This window comes from Helianthus annuus, chromosome 8 (assembly GCF_002127325.2).
Source record: "Helianthus annuus cultivar XRQ/B chromosome 8, HanXRQr2.0-SUNRISE, whole genome shotgun sequence".
NCBI lineage: Eukaryota > Viridiplantae > Streptophyta > Magnoliopsida > Asterales > Asteraceae > Helianthus > Helianthus annuus.
Window position 1 is genome coordinate 35,280,377 of NC_035440.2, and position 20,297 is coordinate 35,300,673.

General features: G+C 34.2%; 2 protein-coding genes across 3 annotated transcripts; one reads left to right on the top strand and one right to left on the bottom strand.

The window, feature by feature from the left end:
- Window positions 1-3,423: 3,423 nt before the first annotated feature.
- Window positions 3,424-8,838, top strand: LOC110872625 (protein HESO1). 2 transcript variants are annotated; one of them, XM_022121469.2, is made up of 9 exons: window positions 3,424-3,622; window positions 4,726-4,902; window positions 4,982-5,146; window positions 5,546-5,724; window positions 5,815-5,910; window positions 6,000-6,069; window positions 6,145-6,275; window positions 6,346-6,456; window positions 8,067-8,838. In XM_022121469.2, exons 2-9 carry the CDS (start codon window positions 4,764-4,766, stop codon window positions 8,622-8,624), a joined length of 1,449 nt encoding a protein of 482 aa, XP_021977161.1. In that variant the 5' UTR covers window positions 3,424-3,622; window positions 4,726-4,763; the 3' UTR covers window positions 8,625-8,838. The 2 variants fall into 2 exon arrangements, with proteins under 2 accessions (XP_021977161.1, XP_035832528.1); XM_035976635.1 differs by lacking the exon at window positions 3,424-3,622 and adding an exon at window positions 3,680-3,793.
- Window positions 8,839-10,642: 1,804 nt separating this feature from the next.
- LOC110872626 (probable methyltransferase PMT11) lies at window positions 10,643-14,301 on the bottom strand. Its single transcript, XM_022121470.2, has 9 exons — window positions 13,315-14,301; window positions 13,082-13,231; window positions 12,742-13,012; window positions 12,558-12,668; window positions 12,298-12,457; window positions 11,964-12,221; window positions 11,350-11,472; window positions 11,169-11,246; window positions 10,643-11,077 (listed from the first exon to the last, which is right to left on the bottom strand). The coding sequence occupies exons 1-9, from the start codon at window positions 13,993-13,995 to the stop codon at window positions 10,876-10,878; spliced, it is 2,034 nt and encodes a 677-aa protein (XP_021977162.1). The 5' UTR covers window positions 13,996-14,301; the 3' UTR covers window positions 10,643-10,875.
- Between the last annotated feature and the right edge of the window lie 5,996 nt (window positions 14,302-20,297).

Genomic DNA, 20,297 nt, shown 5'->3' on the forward strand with positions numbered 1-20,297 from the left:
AGTAGTCCTGACGGCTTTTGATGTTCGGCTTTAACCTGCGAACACGTCAGACACTTAGCTACATGGGTGGCTATGGATTTCTTCAAACCCATCCACCAATAGTTCATTTTTAGCTCCTGATACATCTTGTCACCTCCAGGGTGAACTGAGTATTTAGAATTATGCGCTTCCTGGAGGATTAGATCTTTAAGTCCTCCAAAGATTGGAACCCAGATTCGACCATTGAATCTAAGAATTCCATCATTCCCAGGTGATAACTGATCAATAGTTCCACCTAATCCTTCACTTGGAAGGTTAGCCTATAACATGGCTTGCTTTTGAGCATCTAACAGCTTCTCATTCAAGCTGTTCTTGAGCTCTATGCTCTTGGCGTTAATCCTTATAGGTTTAACCCTTTCTTTGCGACTAAGCGCATCAGCGACTAATTTCGTTTTGCCGGGATGATAGCTAATTTTGCAATCATAATCGTTTAGCGTTTCTATCCAAAGGCGTTGTCTCATATTCAGATCTTTTTGATTGAACAAATGCTGGAGACTCTTGTGATCAGTGTATATAATACACTTTGTTCCGTATAGGTAATGCCTCCACAGTTTCAGTGCAAATATTGTGGCACCCAGTTCCAATTCATGGGTGGTGTAATTCCTTTCATGCACCTTCAGTTGTTGCGATGCGTAGGCAATCACTTTGCCTCTTTGCATAAGCACACAACCCATGCCAGTGTGTGAAGCATCGCAGTACATCATTAGATTAGGATTAGGGACACGTGTCAATACATCATTTGACACGGTTTTACAAGGTGTTACAATAGGGAAGAAGGGAATATAGAGAAAGGGATGGGGAATGGAATGTGAGATGTTTTCAGAAAATAAGAGATGAATTTAGGGAATGATGATTTTATTAAATTTTAGAGATCCGGATGGTGAATTGACTGTGAATGTTCTTAACTTGTAAACTTTCTTAGAGACTTTTCTTTTTTTCAAGAATTCATCCTCCGATGGCAGATTTTTCAATGGAATAAGTGAAAGAGGTTGTGTAGGGGGTGGCTCAGACAGTTCTCCAGGTTTGGACGACTTTATGGGGTGGCTAAGAACTTTTTGGAGGATATAAAGAACAGTTTTTAGGCATTTGTTTCGGGATTTGGTTAGTTAGCTAATATTCCGAATGGGTGTAATGCGTCTTTTATCACTGTTAGCCTTATAAATTATTGTCCATTTGTGATTACTGATTATTAACCGGTTAGTTTGATAAACATACACAACAAGATTATTGATAAACTCTTGGCTAACAAATTAGTTGAAGTGGTGGATCAGGTGGCGAGTCCTATTCAGCCTACTTTTATTAAAGGTAGACAAATTCTTGATGGGGCGTTGATAATTCTTGATGGGGCGTTGATAATGTATGAAGTGGTGGAATGGTACAAAAAGAAACATTGATTATTTTTAATATGACTTCGAAAAGGCTACGATTCGTTGAGTTAGGACTATCTTAGTCGTGTTATGGAGGCCAAAAGGTTCAGTAATAGATGGATTCGGGGGATTATTACTTGTTAGGTGTCTACTAAGTCGTCGGTTTCAGTAATTGAGACCCGTTATCTCCTTTCTTGTTCATTTTTCTATGGAAGGCTTACACATTATCTTCTATCTTGTTCATCTTATTTATTTGTATGATTTATACCCAAAATTATCTATAAAAATTCTTTTTTTTTATAATTAGATTTCAATTTAATTTAGATAATTGATACAATTTATTGTATTATCAAAACAAACTTTCGAGATCTTTGGGATTTGAACCCCCCCCCCCCCCTCTCTCTCCCTATATGTTTTCAGTTAACTATTAATATTTGAACAACCAAAACATCATTGACATCACATATTATATAAATTATTTGCAAATTCAGTTACACATTATTATGCTTTCTTTATTCTATTATACAACGAGTCTATTATACAACTCTGTATTATACACTAGTTTATAATAGTGTAGTCTTTAATAGATAATTAATAAAAAAAACAGAATAATCTAGTCTTTAATAGAGAATTAATTAAAAAAAACAGAAAAGTAAGAATAATAAAAGTTGTGAGAAACAATAAAGAACAAGGGTAGGATGATTGCCTTGCTTTGGTTGCGTAGTTCACACCTAGATTTCATGGGATAAAATAATTTTCTCTCTAATTGAATCAAGTAATTCAAGAATCGGTTTATATCGCCCCTCACCTATCCATGCATTAAATGACTCCGAAATATTATTTGTAACATAGTTACACTTTGATGTCTCCCCAAACCTACAACGACTCCATATCTTATTGTGATTCTCATCACTGATTCATCCTCCTCATCTTCTTCACCACGAGCATCATCCGATTTCCTATAAAAACATATTTAAAATGTATCTAAACCAAAATTTACCTTTCTTGCACCGAGCTTGTCTCGACATTATTATTCATTGTCACATAAATGGTTAATTCTTTCTCAACTTCGTACATACTAAGCATCAATTTAATATTAGTGATTCTGCCCCATTCTCTCAAGTTGGTGTAAATGAATTATTTTCCATATCATCTTCCATACAAAGCACCTGATTCATATACAAGAAGACTTTAAATTTCACATACTAATTAATGTCAACCTAGTTGAGCAATATCAGACATAAACACCACCATTAACAGTGAACTATGCAACTAACACAGTCCAGTATCACATTGAGACTTAGTTAAACACACGATTCTAACTGAATGATTTTGGAAAAAAAAACAGATGAACATCACCAGTCGATAATCGATTGTAACTGAATAATTTCCGAAACAAAAAACACATAAGCATCGATGAAGAATTATGAACGAACCGGTTAAAATCGATGAAGAATAATTTCGGAAAAAAAACAGGATCGAACCAGTGTTGTAAACAGGATTGAACCGGTCGAACCAGTCGATGAACATGATCGAACCAGCTGGAAAAAACGCACAATCGATGAAGAAAATAAACCGTGCGCCAAAAAACACACAATAGATGTTGTAAACAAAATGTTCGTACAACCTATAGATGAACAAGATTCGAGTTTTTGAACATACCCGATGAAGAAGATGAATATCATCTTTGGTGGGGGAGAAGAAATGTCGTTATGTAGGGTTTGGATGAGTTAATTATACAAATGACGATATACACGCAGAAGTTATTTGAAGGCAATTAGGTAATTTCTCAAAAAAATGGGAAATATATAATTGATTTTATGGTTCGGGAAAATAAGTAATAAAGAGGCTTAGGAGAGGGAAATATAAAAAAAAAAAAAAAAAACAAACAAACAGAATAATCTAGTCTTTAATAGAGAATTAATTAAAAAAAAAAAAAAACAGAAAAGTAAGAATAATAAAAGTTGTGAGAAACAAACAATAAAGAACAAGGGTAGGATGATTGCCTTGCTTTGGTTGCGTAGTTTCCTGGAAATTACAAGCCCTAACATTAATTATATCAACAATGGATTCTGTTTCATCCTATTTACAGTGGCAACCCATCAACACCACCGGCCACCAATGAGATAACTCCATATCTACCTTCATCCAAACCCTTGTCTTCTTCCCACCATGTTTCAATTTCCACTCCGATAATGTTAAGATTCCGATTTCCGGTACCCTTTTCTCCTTCACTCACATCGTATTTATCAATAAATTGGATCACCCTTTTGTTATTTTCACCTCTTAATTCCCTATTTGATTCAACAGTGAATAAGAGTCCCCTTTTGTTAGAAGTTGAAATGAATTAACTTCTTATTTGACATCCATTGTTTGTTGAATGTCTGGTAGGTGAATTTGCAGTGAAAGTGGTTTATTTTATTCTGAGTTTTGTTAACTTGTAGCTTGATTTTAAGAATCAGATTCAGGGGCTGTTTGTTTCTGTTCTTAATGGGCTCTTATTGATGGATGGTTCAGACCTCTTGAAGCACTTAATGGTTTGGACTGTTTGTTTCGCAACTCGCAAGCAGATGTTTGAATGGTTCAGACATTTGCCTCTGAATACGACTGAATGCTTAAGACCTCTTATCTGAATTGGTCAGACATTTGCCTTTGAATGGTTAAGCATTATACTGGCTCTTAATGGTTCAAACCTCTTACGGGTTTAACACTTAATGGTTCAGACCTCTTACTGGTTCAGCACTTAATGGTTTTTGACCTTTTACTGGTTCAGCACTTACGAAGTTGCCAAACAGTCCCTTAGTTTCAGGTGTATGTGAAATTAACTGAGTAAATAGGATAATTTATTGGCATTTTGTTTGCATTTACTCTGCAAGATGTGTTGGACATTTTGGCTACCTTTGCAAGAATTGACATTTGTTAAGATGACTTGTGTTGGTGTTGAATATAATATTGTGCATTGTTTTTAACAGAATGTTTGAATAATTCTGTAGTGTGTGGTATTATTTGGTTATTAATTATTTGTATTCATATATTGTGTGGTATATAAGAACAACTATTGAGATCTTGTTGATCTTTTCTGAAATCTTGTAGAATTTATTCTTTTCTTAAGGCTACATTCACACACATAAAGAGGATTACAAATTTACGACAACTGTTAAGAAAGATTTGCATAATTTGAAAATAGGTTCACATTCCTCAATGTTGTTTTTTCGTCTATTAGGCTAAATAACAGTCGAACATGTTTTCAACTTGAAAGTTACAGTATTGTTTGCTCTATTAAATACGGTTGATCTTAAAATCAGTTGTATGTTTTCAGTCATATCTCTCAGCTTCTGTGTTACTGGCGGCTTGAAGATGAATTCTAGTCATTCATTAGCGGCTACTCTCAACGATATTCTTCAAGTTGTCAATCCCACAGAGGGTGATTGGGCAAAACGATTTCAAATTATTAATGATCTTCAGTCGGTTGTTCAAACTGTGGATATTCTTAGAGGTAAGTACGCATCATCATGTGTCAAAAACAAAATTGTGTGAAACTTATTCAATTATTTAAAATTTGATTGTGCATGTAGGTGCCACAGTGGAGCCGTTCGGTTCATTTGTGTCTAACCTCTTTACAAGATGGGGCGATTTAGATATCTCGATCGAGTTACCAAACGGCTCGTACATTCCTACTGCCGGGAAAAAACTCAAGCAAACGTTATTATTAGACGTTTTAAAAGCTTTGAAAAGTTTAAGTAAGCGTCTTGTTTTCTAACTCTGTGTTTAAATATAAAATGCATATATATATATATAGGGTAGAGATAGTGTACATTAATTCAGAAGTGTGAGAAGTGTATTATAACACTATATATAACACCATATAACACTATGTAACACTATATGACATTATATAACAATATATAACACTATACATCTATCGTAGACATGCTATCAGACAAACTATAGTGTTATATTTGTTATATAGTGTTACATAGTGTTATATGATGTTATATGGTGTTACATATTGCTATACGGTGTTTATATGGTGTTATATAGTGTTATAATACACTTCTCACACTTCTGAATTAATGTACAGGATCCTCTACCTATATATTTATATATTAATTAATGTTATTGATAATGTCGGTTCACAGGTGGATTTCATGGGATAAAATATATCTCCCATGCAAGAGTGCCTATCCTAAAATGTAATAGCAACAACGGAAATATTTCGTGTGACATATCTATAAACAATTTGAGCGGTCAAATGAAGTCAAAGTTGTTGTTTTGGATAAATGGGATTGATGATCGTTTCCGTGACATGGTTCTAATTGTACGTGTTTTTTTATTTCTTTTTATTTTACTAGCTATACGTGACGATGCAAAGAACATTCTATATTCTATTTTGAACGATCGTGTGCAGGTTAAAGAATGGGCAAAGGCACATGGTATTAACGATCCCAAAACCGGAACCTTCAATTCTTATTCGCTTAGTTTACTCATAATATTCCATTTTCAGGTTATTTTAATTTTTAAACGATTTTTATTTTATTCATCAAATTTAGCATCTTTCCACTTTTTAAACTAATTTTTCCATATTTTTTTCAGACTTGTGAACCTGCTATTTTACCACCACTTAGTGAAATTTACCCCGGAAACATGGCTGGTGACCTTTTTGGTAATATGTTTATATTTGTTTGGAAAATTACGTGTGTATATGTAGAAAACTATACAATAATGATTTGTGAAACAGGCGTAAGAGCTATTGCGGAGAAAAATATCGAAGACATATGTAGCGTGAACATTAACAGGATTAAATCCAATAGGTCGAGAGTGATTAATAGAAGCTCGTTGGCTGATCTCTTTATTTCATTTCTTGCGAAAGTAAGTTCTATGTGCATATATCAGTTTATGTTAAGATTTCTAGTGATAATTTAATTGTTTTTTATTTCAGTTTTGCGACATTAATACAAAGGCTTTGACACAAGGGATTAGTCCATATAATGGACAATGGGAAGACATTGATACTAACATGATATGGCAACCTAAAACTTACGCGTTATTTGTACGTCTTCTTTCTCTCGTGCTCGTATATGTATCTGTGTATGTTTATATGCATATATCATAGATGAGGCAAGATGGTAGGTTGGGGAAGGGTCAAAACCTTCGGGTGGAATGGGTCATTTTTTAGTACATGTCGGGCCTGGTAGGATTGATATGCAAGCACTTCTGTATTTTTTTTTTTTTTTTTTTTGTTTAAATCTGCTTATGAATTATTAACATGTCAATGCAAGTTGAGAAAACAATATTATTACAATATTGGTCTAATATTTTGATTTTAATAAAACAATCTAGGAGGTTCAAGGTTGTATGCATTTGGACGACTTTCAACCCATTTGACCCGTTTTCCTTATATATATATAGGGTAGGGTTCATTTGAGAACCACTCTTATTGCGAGAACCACGAGAACCAATGTGAACACAACAAAATAAACCCATGCACCACCACCCAAAACCTAAACGCCCACCCCCACCCCACCCCACCACAACCCAAAAACCTAAACATCCTCCACCCACCACATGTGCATCGGTCCTGTTGTTCAGTTTTTTTTTTTTTTTTAGTGACGAAATGTAGCGTTTTTTTATTAAAAAAATTAATTTTGTGTGTTTTAATTTTTTTAGGTATTTTTTTGGTTGTGTTCACATTGGTTCTCGCAATAAAGGGTGGTTCCTAACGGATCCTTATCCTATATATATAGGGTGTATATAAATATAGGGGAAGGTTCAATGGGGAACACTAAAAAAGTGGGGAACCATGCATTTAACATATTAAAAATCAAATTTTTTTAAATTTTTTCAGAGCTTTTGCATATAAATACATGTAGAAGCCTTTTTAATAAAAAAAACTATAAAAAAAGGTTAAAAAATATGATTTTTTATGTGAATAGCTTCTATACATCTTTTGTTCAAAAGCTTCGAAGAAAATTTTTAAAAAAATAATTTATAGCATTTTAAATTGAATTTTTTAAGATATATCCCGGTTCCCCACTTTTTTAGTGTTCCTCATTGAACCTCACACACTATATACATAGGCTAAAGATAACTAGAGCACTTGAGTTGAGAAAACCATGCAAATTCTATGTCACAGAACTTTTTTTTTTTTTTTTAAATTAGGGCACGTAATATACATAATTTTAAGCATTTCGAGCCATAAACATGTAAAAAACCCCGAGTAAATATTAAGAAAAAACCCACAACCAAAAATGTAACACTTTTTTTTATGGGCAAAAAAATGTAACACTGGCAAAATACCCTACACTGAAAAAAATGTAACAGTGACATATTTGGTTTTGTAGGTTTTTTTTTTTTAAATATTTACTTGCCGCTTTTTACATTTTCTTGGCTTGAGATGCTTAAAATTATGTATGTTACATGCCCTAATTAAAAAAAAAGTTTTGTAACATAGAGTTGCAGGGTTTTCTCAACTCAAGTGAGTTTTCTAGGTAGCCTTGCCCTATATATATTGTTTATCTTGACATATTTATTAAGATAAAACATAACCATGCTTGACCCATTCACTACTAAAGGGTTGAAATTGCTACACAAAATAGGAAACACTATCAATCATAAAATTTTTTATTTTGAAATATGAAACTCTGGTTTTGCTGCTAATAGATCGAGGACCCATTCGAGCAACCAGCGAATTGTGCAAGGGCTGTTGGGCAACGAAACCTTCATAAAATCACACAAGCATTTCAAACTAGCTATCAGAAGCTATCTACCAACCAAACGCACCCGCTTACTGTTCTCGTTAGGCCAGAAGTATTGAGCATCGTTACTAGATCTCAACACGCAGGCCCGGGTATGAATCAATTACGACTTCATCCTCAGGGTCGCACAAATCAGGCTGGGATCCTTAGGGGCCCAACCGGGCCCCATTTGCAGACTTACAACGGTAATCAATACCAAAATAGGAACGGTGGTTCACATTCACAGACTCATAGAGGTGCACATGGTCCCACACAAGCGCAACAACGATATCCGTCTCAAAACAGTTCAAACAAGAGGGTCAATCAGAGACCTTTGCAGGGAAGTCAAAGTACAAGTGAAAGTCAAAGTCAAGACGAGGTGGTTTCTAACAATGACACGCCTAAGAGGAACCCGAACAATGGGTATTCCTCTCAAAATCCACAGGGTCAGAGATGGAGGGTAAGATCGGAGAGAAATGAGTAGGTTTCGGTTTACATTTGGAAACAAAGAGCTGTGTTGGAAATGGGACTGTTACCCTTTGGAATTTTTGTTTTATTTTTAAACATGTCAACGGAACTGAAATCGGTGGGGATTGAACTCGGGTCAACTTATTTCGGACACGATTTGTAACGATTACTTTGACTTGACCTTTATTGATTTTCATATACAAACTGGTATTGTTCATGGTTCGATTCAACCGGTTTTTACTGGATTGCGAATCCACACAGGTAATGAAAAACCAAATTAGCAGGGCAGGATCATTGTTTACATTATTTCATTTTTAAAATTGATAAGATGTGCTCTAAAACTTATAAAAATAATATAATAATTGGTAAAACATGGGTTGTGAGTATATCTAATTGTTCACTGTGAAATTTGTACAAACATTTATGCTATACTTAGAAGCGTATGAAGCTTGCTTTTGAATGTTAGTTTATGGCCCCTCAAAAAACTTATAACACCTCCCCTTCCACTTTAATTAAACTTATCATTTAAATTTTACATTTTTCTAGATGTTGATTATTTCTAATTTTTTGATCGATACACTCGTAAGTTTTTCACGTTTGTTGTGTATAACTTTTAAAATTCAATGTCTTATAAAACCTTGAATATAACGTTGCGACGTGCTTAATTTTATCTACGTTTTGGTAAGTTTCGTTCAAAACAACGTTGTGGATGATAATGCACAAACCACCTAGCACTTAAATATGGAAGTTGTAAGAAAATGTGTAATCTACAACAAAGGGCTGCCATCAATTCTTTGAAAGTCGTCTTGTGACGTGGCATTGTAAGAAGCAGACTGTATCTCTTTCAACTTGGGAAGTAGAGTACGTAGCGGCCTCGAGTTGCTGTTCTCAAGTGCTATGGATTCAACAACAAATGAGAGATTACGGTTTGCAGTTTCTTACTACTCACATACATGTAGATAACAAAGCATTTATTTCCATTACTAAAAACCCGGTAAATGTATTGAAGAAAAAAAGGTGGAAGTTGGTAATATTTGAGCACTAGTTTAGTGGTCTGTTAATTTTAATGTTTTTTTCTTGCTATAAAGTTCATACTTGTGTATTGTACTGATAATATTATCTTACTATTGTAGATTGGTGAGTACATTGCATCAAATGGTAGTGGTGTTACAACAAAGGAAATTGCTCCGTATCTTGATGTAGAAACTGCAGAAAATACTCTGGGATTTTTTAAGACGATCATGATAAATAATAGTAGATCATATATGTATTAATAGATCATATTGGGTCTTAAGGGACCACGATGGACGATGGTAGATTACATATGTCTTAATGGACCATATTGAGCCTTAATGAATCACAATGGACAATAGTAGATCATATATGTCTTAATGGACCATATTGGGCCTTAATGGATCACAATGGACAATAGTAGATCATATATGTCTTATTGACTAATAAAGACAATGGAGGCGGCAACGGACAAAAACAATTACACATATTTGTTTATCGCCCGAATGGACACCGAATGACATGAGCATCCAGTGGGCGAGGTACTAAAACCCAAGTGTTATAATTCAATAAAGCACTATACTCATCATCCATAGCTCGTTTCCAATTTGGATGAGGGAGCATGATGTGATTGTAGAGTAAAATGCCCTTGGTTCATAACATTGTAAAAAAAATAAGGTGTCAAAATCTGGTTGGCTGAGATTGGTTCTCAAGTTCTCACAAGCGATCAGGGGTTACACGTCGATGATAAAGCTGTATGCATAGTCCACATCAATTTTTTTTCCACAATTCGATGCCCGCTGAGGCACAGGGTGGGTTTATGAAAAGGTTTTGATTTTAATTGATAAAGCTTCAAGTACGTTAATTTTTTTTTTTTTTTTGGTAATTTAAGTCGCAACGCGGGCAAGTTAAAACCAGTTATATTTTAAGACAAGTTAACTTGTCCCTTTTTTTACACAGTCGTTAAACCTAGCCTGTTAGATTAACTGTGGATCGAATCATATCAACGCTACACCGGCTGAACATGCCAATTTGCTTCAGTTTGAATAGTTCTCATACAGTTCATGAAGACCCTTAATACAACCATTAAAACTGTAAGCGTAGTAATTACTAAGAATTTATACATTGTGCCTGTATAACTGTAAAAACTGAAGGTGGAAGAATAAAATAAATACTACATGACTGTCAAGAAATTTGCTATTAAATCATTTGCTTCACTAGTTATAAAAATGGCACAGAATTGTGTTTTAAGTTTATTACTTGAGGCGTTTATCGCATACCATGACTCTGTAACTTGCATGAGGCCCTTCAGCTGTATCCCTTATGGTTACACGCCAACCAATCGCCTTCCCGATTTCTTGAAGTTCATCCATCACCGACACAGAATCACGAATGTACACACGCCCCCCAGGTCTCAATATTCTGTTCATCTCAAGCATGATACTTGAAATACCGCATCTGATGCATATCAAACCAGAACGCAAGGTAACTAAAAAGCATAAAGAGTAAAAATAAATAACATCCCCTAATCTTTGTAAAAAAAATATACCTTTTTTGTTCAACTGAAAACAGACCCGCTGCATGCAAGAGATCATAGGTTCTTGGGTACGTATCAAACGGTTCACACCTACGGTCATATGGTTATAACAGATGGGTCAAAATGGTTATTAGTAAATAACATGAGCAATGATGATTAAGCTGAATGTTATTAGCAATTTGTAGTTTTGTACCAATCATGCATAACGCCTAGAAGTCCTCGGTCGTAAATAACAGGCAAGGTGTTTGGACCGCTAACAGGAACAACATTCATAACCCAACAATCTAGTTGATTATCAATCAAGGCTGCTGCAAATCTGCCAGAACAGAAATATTGGTCTTAGAAATAAAAAAAATGGAAGATATATTTAGAGTTATCTGCCATTTTCGTCCCAGTGGTTTGTCCAATCATGCTAGTCCAGGCAAATTTCAAATTTGTACCCTTTCCGCCCCTGACATTCTTGAAACATGCCAGTTTCGTCCAAAAAACTAACATCTGTTAAAACTTGTTGTTTAATTAAGGGTAAAAACGTCACTTTCCAATTTTCTTTTATTTTCCCTTCTTTAAAACCCTATTAAAATCCCTCCCCTTTTAAGAAAAAAGGAAAATAACATTTTTACCCTTCATTAAACAACAGGTTTTAACAGTCGTTAGTTTTTTGGACGGAACTGGCATGTTTCAAGAATGTCGGGGACGGAAATGGTACAAATTTGAAATTTGACCTGGACTGGCATAATCTGACAAACCATAGGGGCAAAAATATGACGGTTAACTCTTAAAATGAAATCATGGATGAAAAGAATATACCCTCCAAATCCAGCTCGCATGTCCATCACATTTCTGAGTTTAAATTTTTTCCAATGCATAGACCGGACATAACCATCGATTATTTCTTTCCAATATTTTGATTCGGCTTTAAACAAATCATTTCTAGATATAAATGCATCAAAAGTTATGGTTTGGAGTCTTGCAGGCGGAACATGCAATCGTGCGGGCCATGTGGTGACGTTTGCTCCAGATTTATCCTCAGGGAGAGGGGTGATACATGGTTTCAAATCAACATACCTAAAACGACAACAAATTGATATTGTAAGTGTTTATTTATATTACTTTTTATGAAGAAATTTGAAGAATAACTTACCAAACATTGTCTGGGTTATCCTGGTTATCACATAACGGGGGTTGGGTCTCGGAATCACGGGTTAAATAGCAATCGTTGTCGAGGGGTTTCTGCCATATTGCAATGTATCCCTCTTTCTTCACAAGGTTCCAACAAAGGCGATTCGTAAGGTTCATCATCTCTAAACAGATGTTTCATCATTTTAATATCTCAAATAGGTTAAAATTAGAATTATTCGGTAAAAAGGTAAATAGAAGTTTAAAACTACAAGATAATTTTACCTTCCCATTGTTGTTCTAGGAGTGGTTCATGCTTATAAACTGGTTGCGCTGCCCAGACAAAATAACCACCTGCCCGAAGCAATCTGTTGACCTCAAGCAGCAAAATCCCATCTACAACGTAACATATGATTGTATTGTTCTTCTTAGCAACCAAAAGTAACAGTCAATGACCATGAAAGCTTACCATCACGAGTCCAATTAACTCTACATCGTGAACAATGAATCAAATCAAAAGCCTGGCTTGGATAAAGCAACCGTCTTGTTGCAAAAGCAGCCACCATTGCAGGCACACCACGCTCAAGTGCAAACTGAATCTGATTCTCGTGCACATCTTTTGGAGCTACAGATAAAGTGAGTACATCTCTTGACGTTAAATACGCACCAAAACTTGCAACACCACATCCAACATCTAAAACTACACGAGTATGATGCCCAAATGCAATCTCCGGAATCATCTACAAAGACAAATCAAACTCGTATAACAACTGTTTTGAAACTAGAAGTGATATTATACAAGCTTATACCTTTGAAATCTGATCTATGTACTGATCGGCTCCATGTATGAACTGTGTGCCACCTCCAGGAAACCTGAATTTATCCTTATTTACAACGATCCAATTTTGACCACCCTTATATTCAGCTAACTGTGCGTGTGGAACGTTGCTAAACCACACCTATGTTCATTTCAAAACACAAAAACATCATAAAAAGACGGTTGATTACATCAAAACCGCATTCAAATTCACAGTAAACTCACCTCATCGCGACTTCTCGGCCACGGGATTGGAGCTTTATAACCCTTGGGCGCCGGTACCAAACAATTCAACTCCTTATCTTTCTCAGGGCAATGTCGCTCGAACTTTTCCCCTTTCTTCGTCGATTTCAATCTCTTAACCGCTTCCACGTTGTCCAAACACGGTATATACTCCCTCATACTCGCCGGACACTTTCCAAACTTCCGCACTATCCCAACCCTAACCCTAACTCCATCGTCAACATTCATCGCATCCGTCTCGTTGTTCCACTTCTCCAACACATCTGGATCAAACTCCCCTACCTCAAAATCATTCCTCATCACCCCATTCTCATCCACCAGCCCCATCCGCTGCACCGCCGGAGGCGGTGGCGGCGGTGGAGGCGACCGCGTAAGCGAATGCGGTTGCGGAACCGGAACCGGAGCTAATGAGTGATCTTCTAGGGTTTGTTCTTCAATTGTATTGTTAATTAGAGGAATAATATCTACCGTTTTATTGGAATTTGGGGAAATTGAGACTGTTAGGGTTTTGGGAAGTGCATTTGAGTTAGAATTGAAGAAAATAACTTGTTCATAATTATAACCGGACCAGCGTTTACCTATGTAAAAGAAAGCTATAACTAGAAACACAAATCCAACAGATTTTACCAGAATTGAAGATTTATACAGATCGAATCCCTTCATCTCTGCTTCCACATTACCTCATTGTAATTTCATAAACAAACACCTGCAATTTAACAAGCTATGTGAGTATTTTCAGAGTTTAGGGCTAGAAGAAGTTCAACTGTTTGAGACTAATTGGAGCCCTAAAGGATGAATACATGTATATATAAGAGAGAGTGTTTGTGTGTGTAGTATGTATAGATTATCAGGTATGTGTGTAATGTGTAACGTGTTTGATCAAGGGGTTTAGATTGATTGCATCATCATTCTCGCGCGGCTTCCTGGTGAGATAGTGAGAGTGTGCGTTTATAAGAAGTTTTTTAGTCTGAAAGTCGTTATATAATCTATACTATATTATAATGCATGAGGCAAGGGCATTTTAAAATACCCAAAAAATAAGAACTTTCCCCCCCTCCCCCCTTATTTATAGAAAGACCCCTAAAATGAGGGTAGTTTGGTCTTTTAAACACTATTTATTTTTTAGCCCTTAAACTTATTACACTTAAATCCCTAAGGTTTTATCTAAATTATAGATAATTAGTTACAATTTATCCCTCCATAACAAACTTATAATTTTTTTTTATTTATTCTTGACATATCTTATAAACTATAATGTTTAAAAAATATCCAAAGATAGCATGACGACTTACACATTTTTGTCGACGTTTCGGTAGTTGTCTTGTTCAATATTGATGCACGGATTAAAAGGTACAGGTAGTTAATGCTTTAATGTACAAGTGATTTAAGAAAATAACAACAAATAATCTTTTTCGTACATAATGTAGATAAAAATAGCCACCTGTTTGACAATAATCTTACTAATGTTATTAGCACATGGTTCAATTAAAAATGTGATTAATTGAGTACAGAACATGCTTGGAACACAATCGAATGTCTAAAAATGTTAGACACTGATCGAATACAGAATACACAAAACATATGGAACACAATTAAAAAATACAAATTCGAATACAGAATACACAAAACAGTGTTACAACCTAAAGTCCGAGCGAGGGATATTGCTTCCAAGCATGTTCCGGCATCAACTTAGCCAGTAGTTCCGCAGATACGCCTTTCAACACTGTACAAAAAACACGTGGAACACAATCAACTATACAAATTCGAAGTAATGATTCCTGACATATTGAGTGATTGTTTTAACATAAATGAAAAACCGTTTTTACCCGTTACGCTATAGCGCGCTACATAACGACGTGCATATGAGATCCTGTTCACAAGCTCCAATCCCAGCCCATCACTATCCTTGAAACTCTTAAGCCCAGCTACCAAAACTTGAACTCCTGAGCCCATCTAGCCCATGCGTTTAGCCCAACTCACGTAAAAATAGAACAATTTTATGAGAACAATAAAAATAACATGATGTAAAATATAAAACTGACATATTAAGTGATTATTTTAACATAAATGAAGATATTATGTGTCACATTTTAAATTATTAATATATCTTATAAAAACTAAAAAATAACCACAACAAACTTCCGAAATAAAGGGGTGGCATCTAAAATTAAACCCTAATGCTTACTACTATAAATACATAGCAGATTTCCCCTATATCAATTGCTAAACAAGTTTAGAAATGGATCCAGTTCTGAATTCAAATGTTGTGAAAAACCAAGCATGCAAGATTGAAAATTCTAAGGTTAGTTTTTTTATATCGCAGCTGTGAATAATTGTTTTCTTTTATTTACGTTTATGTGAATGTTTAACTTATCTGGATCAGAATCAGTTGCATGAGGAACACGCTTCTAAGGTATTGATTTTGCTGGTTTTTAACTATTATTTTTGCATATATCTTTCATATTAACATGTTCGTTATCTATACTACATGTGTGTTTTATTGCAGGATCATGGTGATAAAAGTATCGAAATAATTTCTCATGGTGCAATGTTTAGTCCTTATAAGTCTAATCTTCAGCGGGAATTTAGTGAAGAGGTAATTTTAAAGTTTATTTGATTTTTTTTAACTTTTGTATTCAATTTTTGTCCTTTTTAAGGATCGGAAGTATGAGTCTCAAAGGAAGAGATCCAAGAGACTCTCTGAATGGAAATGGAGTGAGGTTATCAGTTTAGATGATTCTGAGGAAGATGACCAAGAAGAGGAACTAGAAGACACAACCGATTCAAGCATAAAGAAGAAAACCGAATTAAAATTTCCTCAAGTGTCAATTCAGAAGCGGAACAGATTTCATTCAGCATAATATGAAATCTTTCAAGTGTTTTTTTTTTTTTTCATTTTCAGTTATGTTTGATCTAGACAATTTCATTTTCAGTTGTTTTGTTTTCATTTTCAGTTGTCATTTTCAGTGTTTTAAGATTTAATGCAGTCTAATAAAGTTTATTTTATATTTTAATTTTAATTTTGGTGTTAATATAATGCACTATTGACCATATTAATAAAGATATAAACTCTTAACATCCTATTTTTTATAAAAACGGTTCTGAAATTTTATAAGAATATAAATTTTTTTATATCTGTAAAAAAACGAAATTTAAGAATTTAAGTTAAATGTCTAGAACATACTTACAAGTCAATGAAAATTTTATACTCAAAGTTTATTGGATGGATACTATATGGATATTTAAAAAAAGTAATGAACTTTAAAGAAAAGATTATACTTTATAACTTAACCAATAAAATAAACATACTTTGCAATTATAACTTATCTTTTATTTTTTGTCTTTTGATTATTAATTTTTATAAAAAAAAAACAAAACTTTATTTCTTAAAAGAAAAGACTTTTTTTAAAAACAAAACTATATAAATACTAAATTTTGTTGGAAGGTTTTAGGGATTATAAGTTAACTATGTTCTTATATATTATATTAGTCAGTTTCAAAACAACTCTTATATGTTGACTAGATACATTTTTATGGATTCTAAGTTATAACCATATTGCGTTTACATTTTTTAGGGATTGTTAGTTAATATTAAACTCATATAGATAAGATTAGTTAGTTGAAACAAACGACAGGCTATTAAGAATTCGTTGGTTTAAAAGTGCTATATATACAGCTCATTTTCATTAGTTTTTATATAAAAAAAAACAAAACTTTATTTCTTAAAAGAAAAGACTTTTTTTTTTAAGTTTGTAACAAGTAAAATGAATAATAATTTATGATCTTTACTATATAAATACTAAATTTTGTTGCAAGGTTTTAGGGATTATAAGTTAACTATGTTCTTATAGATTATATTAGCCAGTTTCAAAAAAACTCTTATATGTTGACTAGATACATTTTTTTTATGAATTATAAGTTATAACCAGATTGTCAGGGATTCTTAGTTAAAATTAAACTCATATAGATAAGATTAGTTAGTTGAAACAAACTACAGGTTATTAAGAATTTGTTGGTTTAAAAGTGTTATATATACAACTTATGACATATATCCACCACAATAATAAAAATTATACGAATAAGAAAATTACCAGAAATGAGTGGCGCAATGCAAAGTGTCGCCTCCGCCGCATCGCGCGGGCACCCTACTAGTATTACATAACGTGTTAATATGATATAACCCATGTTAAATTTTATATCGTTTGATTAATGTAGATTTGTAACAATATACTTTTCTAGGGTAAAGTTCTTGTACAAATAATCTTAACATACTAAACATACAAATTGAAGGAAAACTCAAAAAGACAAGGTGGCATTTTTGTAATTATCAATAACTATCAAATTTACTCTACAAATATACCTAAAAAAACCTAACCACTCCCCCCACCCCCAAAAAAAAACCTAAACCCCCCACCCCCCCCCCCCACCCCCAAAAAACTTAAAAAAAACCTACCCCCCACCCCCCAAAAACCTAAAAAAACCTAACCTCCCCCCCCACCCCCACCCCCACCCCCAAAACCTAAAAAAAACCTAACCCCCCCCCCCACCCAAGCTAAAATGCTAAAAACTAAACCCCCCAAAAAACCTAAAAAAATCTAAAAAAATAAAAAAAACACACAAATTATTTTATTTTATTTTTTTAACATTTTTTATTAAAAAATCGCTACTTTTAGTAGCAGCCAATTTTTTTTTTTTTTTTTTTGCTAACGAAATGTAGCGATTTTTCAATAAAAAATGTTAAAAAAAATTTATGTTTTTTTAGGTATTTTTGGTTGTAACTTTGATAGTTGGTGGTAATTACAAAAATGCCACCTTGTCTTTTTGGGTTTTCCTTCAATTTGTATGTTTAGTATGTTAAGATTATTTGTATTTGATCTTTTGCCTACTTTTCTAAGTACTTTTATATATTATTAATACATGAAAATATCACAAAATACTAAATCACTTATATCGTCGATGTGTGTTCAAACTCCACATGAACTTAGTTATATCGTCAATGTGTGTCCAAACTCCACATGAACTTAGTTAAAAGTTTGAGAGGGCAAATTTAATAGCAGAAGCAAGTGGTCTAACTGGAACGCTTCAAACTTAGAAACTAATTTGAGTATTAGTATATATATTTTAGAGTAAATGTCAATTTACGTCTATGAGGTTTACACTAAAACGCAGGAACAACCCTCATTTGAAAAAACGCAACAATCAAGTCCATGTGGTTGTCGATTGCGTTCAATAACGTCCCTCCTTATACTTTTCCGGTTTAAATATTGTGAAAAGACTAAATTACCCTCAAAACTTTCATGACCATTTCGGTCCCTCCTGTAAAATTTGTTAAGTTCCCTCCATATTCAAAAGGTTTCCAAATCTAATTACCAATCACCCCAATCAAGTAATTGATCAGCAATCACAACAACAACAAATCAACCACTTCAATACCTGTTCATATTGAACTAACTGCAGTAACAACATGAACAACAAATGTGTGCAAGAACAACAGCAACAACATGAACAATCTGAACTGACTACAGCAACAACATGAACAACATGACTGCAGCAACAACATGAACAATTTGAATTGACCCTAAGTGAACGGACTACAGCAACAACATGAACAATCTGAATGCAAGTGAATGCAACAATCTGAACTTACAATCTAAATGCAACAAGTGAATGCAACAATCTGATTGCAGCAAGCTGATGATACATGTTCAACTTAATATGAACTGAATGCAAGTGAATGCAACAAGTAGAACTCAAAATGAACCTGAAGGTGAAACTGAATGCAAGTGAATCCAACTAAAACTGAAACTTATGCACAACCTATAATATATTAACCGGAAACTAATGCACAACTTATAATTTGTTCAAACAACAACTGAAACTGAACCTAATGCTAATCTGTTCAAACACCAACAACAATAACATAACCTAATGCACAACAACTAAGACAGATATCCATTATAGCACAATGATCATAACAGTTTAAGTTTAAGTTAATAGTCATACAAAAGAAGGGTAAACCCTGATCATAAACACCAAAAACCCAAAAATGATCAGGATCAGTCCAAAATTAACCCTTATAGTTATCCTAATAGTTACATATATAATATGTACAGCCAACCAACCACCACCGGAGTCATGGTCGGCGGCTAAAACAGAGCTCAATCCTTAACCCTCTTCCACCCCTCAAAAGGACCCGGTATTGGATCCTAATGAGTCGTCGAGTGACCTGCACTCGAATTCCGACTGGAATTCGAAGAAAACCAACCCACATTTCGGATTATATGACGGTCACGCATATCGAAATCATAGATTAAATTCAAAATTAAGACATATGTCATACCAGTCACGTGGTGGGCAAACAACATCATCGAGTATTGCCTCATCGTTGTCGGAATCGCATCTGTTCTTGGACGGAATTTCTTCTCCGGTGAGGTAACAAGTGTGGAAAAAGGGTGGGGGATTGAAAATGAGCTTCTCAAAGAAGCTTGGGGATTAATATGGAAGGGCGGTTTCACTTGTGGGTGAATTTACCATTTTGCACTTTAAGTTATTAATTAAATAAATGGATAATAATTGGAAAATATAAGGAGGTACGTTATTGAATGCAATCGACAACCACAGGAACTTGATTATTGCGTTTTTTTCTTCTGCGTTTTGGTGTAAACCTCAGGGATGTAAATTGACATTTATATATACTCTAATTTACAACACTCTTAGGCTTATGGTTGTTGTACATGCATAGTTAGTGTTTTATGGTATTGTATAAGCCACGTCTCCATTTTTCTTCTGTTAGGGGGTCATTAATCGAATCAAGGAAGAGTTCATGCAACTTAGGCACAAGGGCGAGTCCATAGACAAGATCATGGGAATGTTTATGGATAAGATGAAGTTTTGCGATGAATTAGTGACAAATGAAGAACATAAGATATATTATTATATATATCAAATTACATTGCATATTTGCT

Coding starts and splice junctions, on each gene's coding strand:
- LOC110872625 (XM_035976635.1), top strand. Junction 5,911..5,999: donor TCATAATATTCCATTTTCAG/GTTATTTTAATT, acceptor TATTTTTTTCAG/ACTTGTGAACCTGCTATTTT. Junction 6,070..6,144: donor CATGGCTGGTGACCTTTTTG/GTAATATGTTTA, acceptor TTTGTGAAACAG/GCGTAAGAGCTATTGCGGAG.
- LOC110872626 (XM_022121470.2), bottom strand. CDS start 13,995: ATGAAGGGATTCGATCTGTATAAATCTTCAATTCTGGTAAAATCTGTT. Junction 13,232..13,314: donor GGCCGAGAAGTCGCGATGAG/GTGAGTTTACTG, acceptor AAATGAACATAG/GTGTGGTTTAGCAACGTTCC. Junction 12,458..12,557: donor CCTAGAACAACAATGGGAAG/GTAAAATTATCT, acceptor ACATCTGTTTAG/AGATGATGAACCTTACGAAT.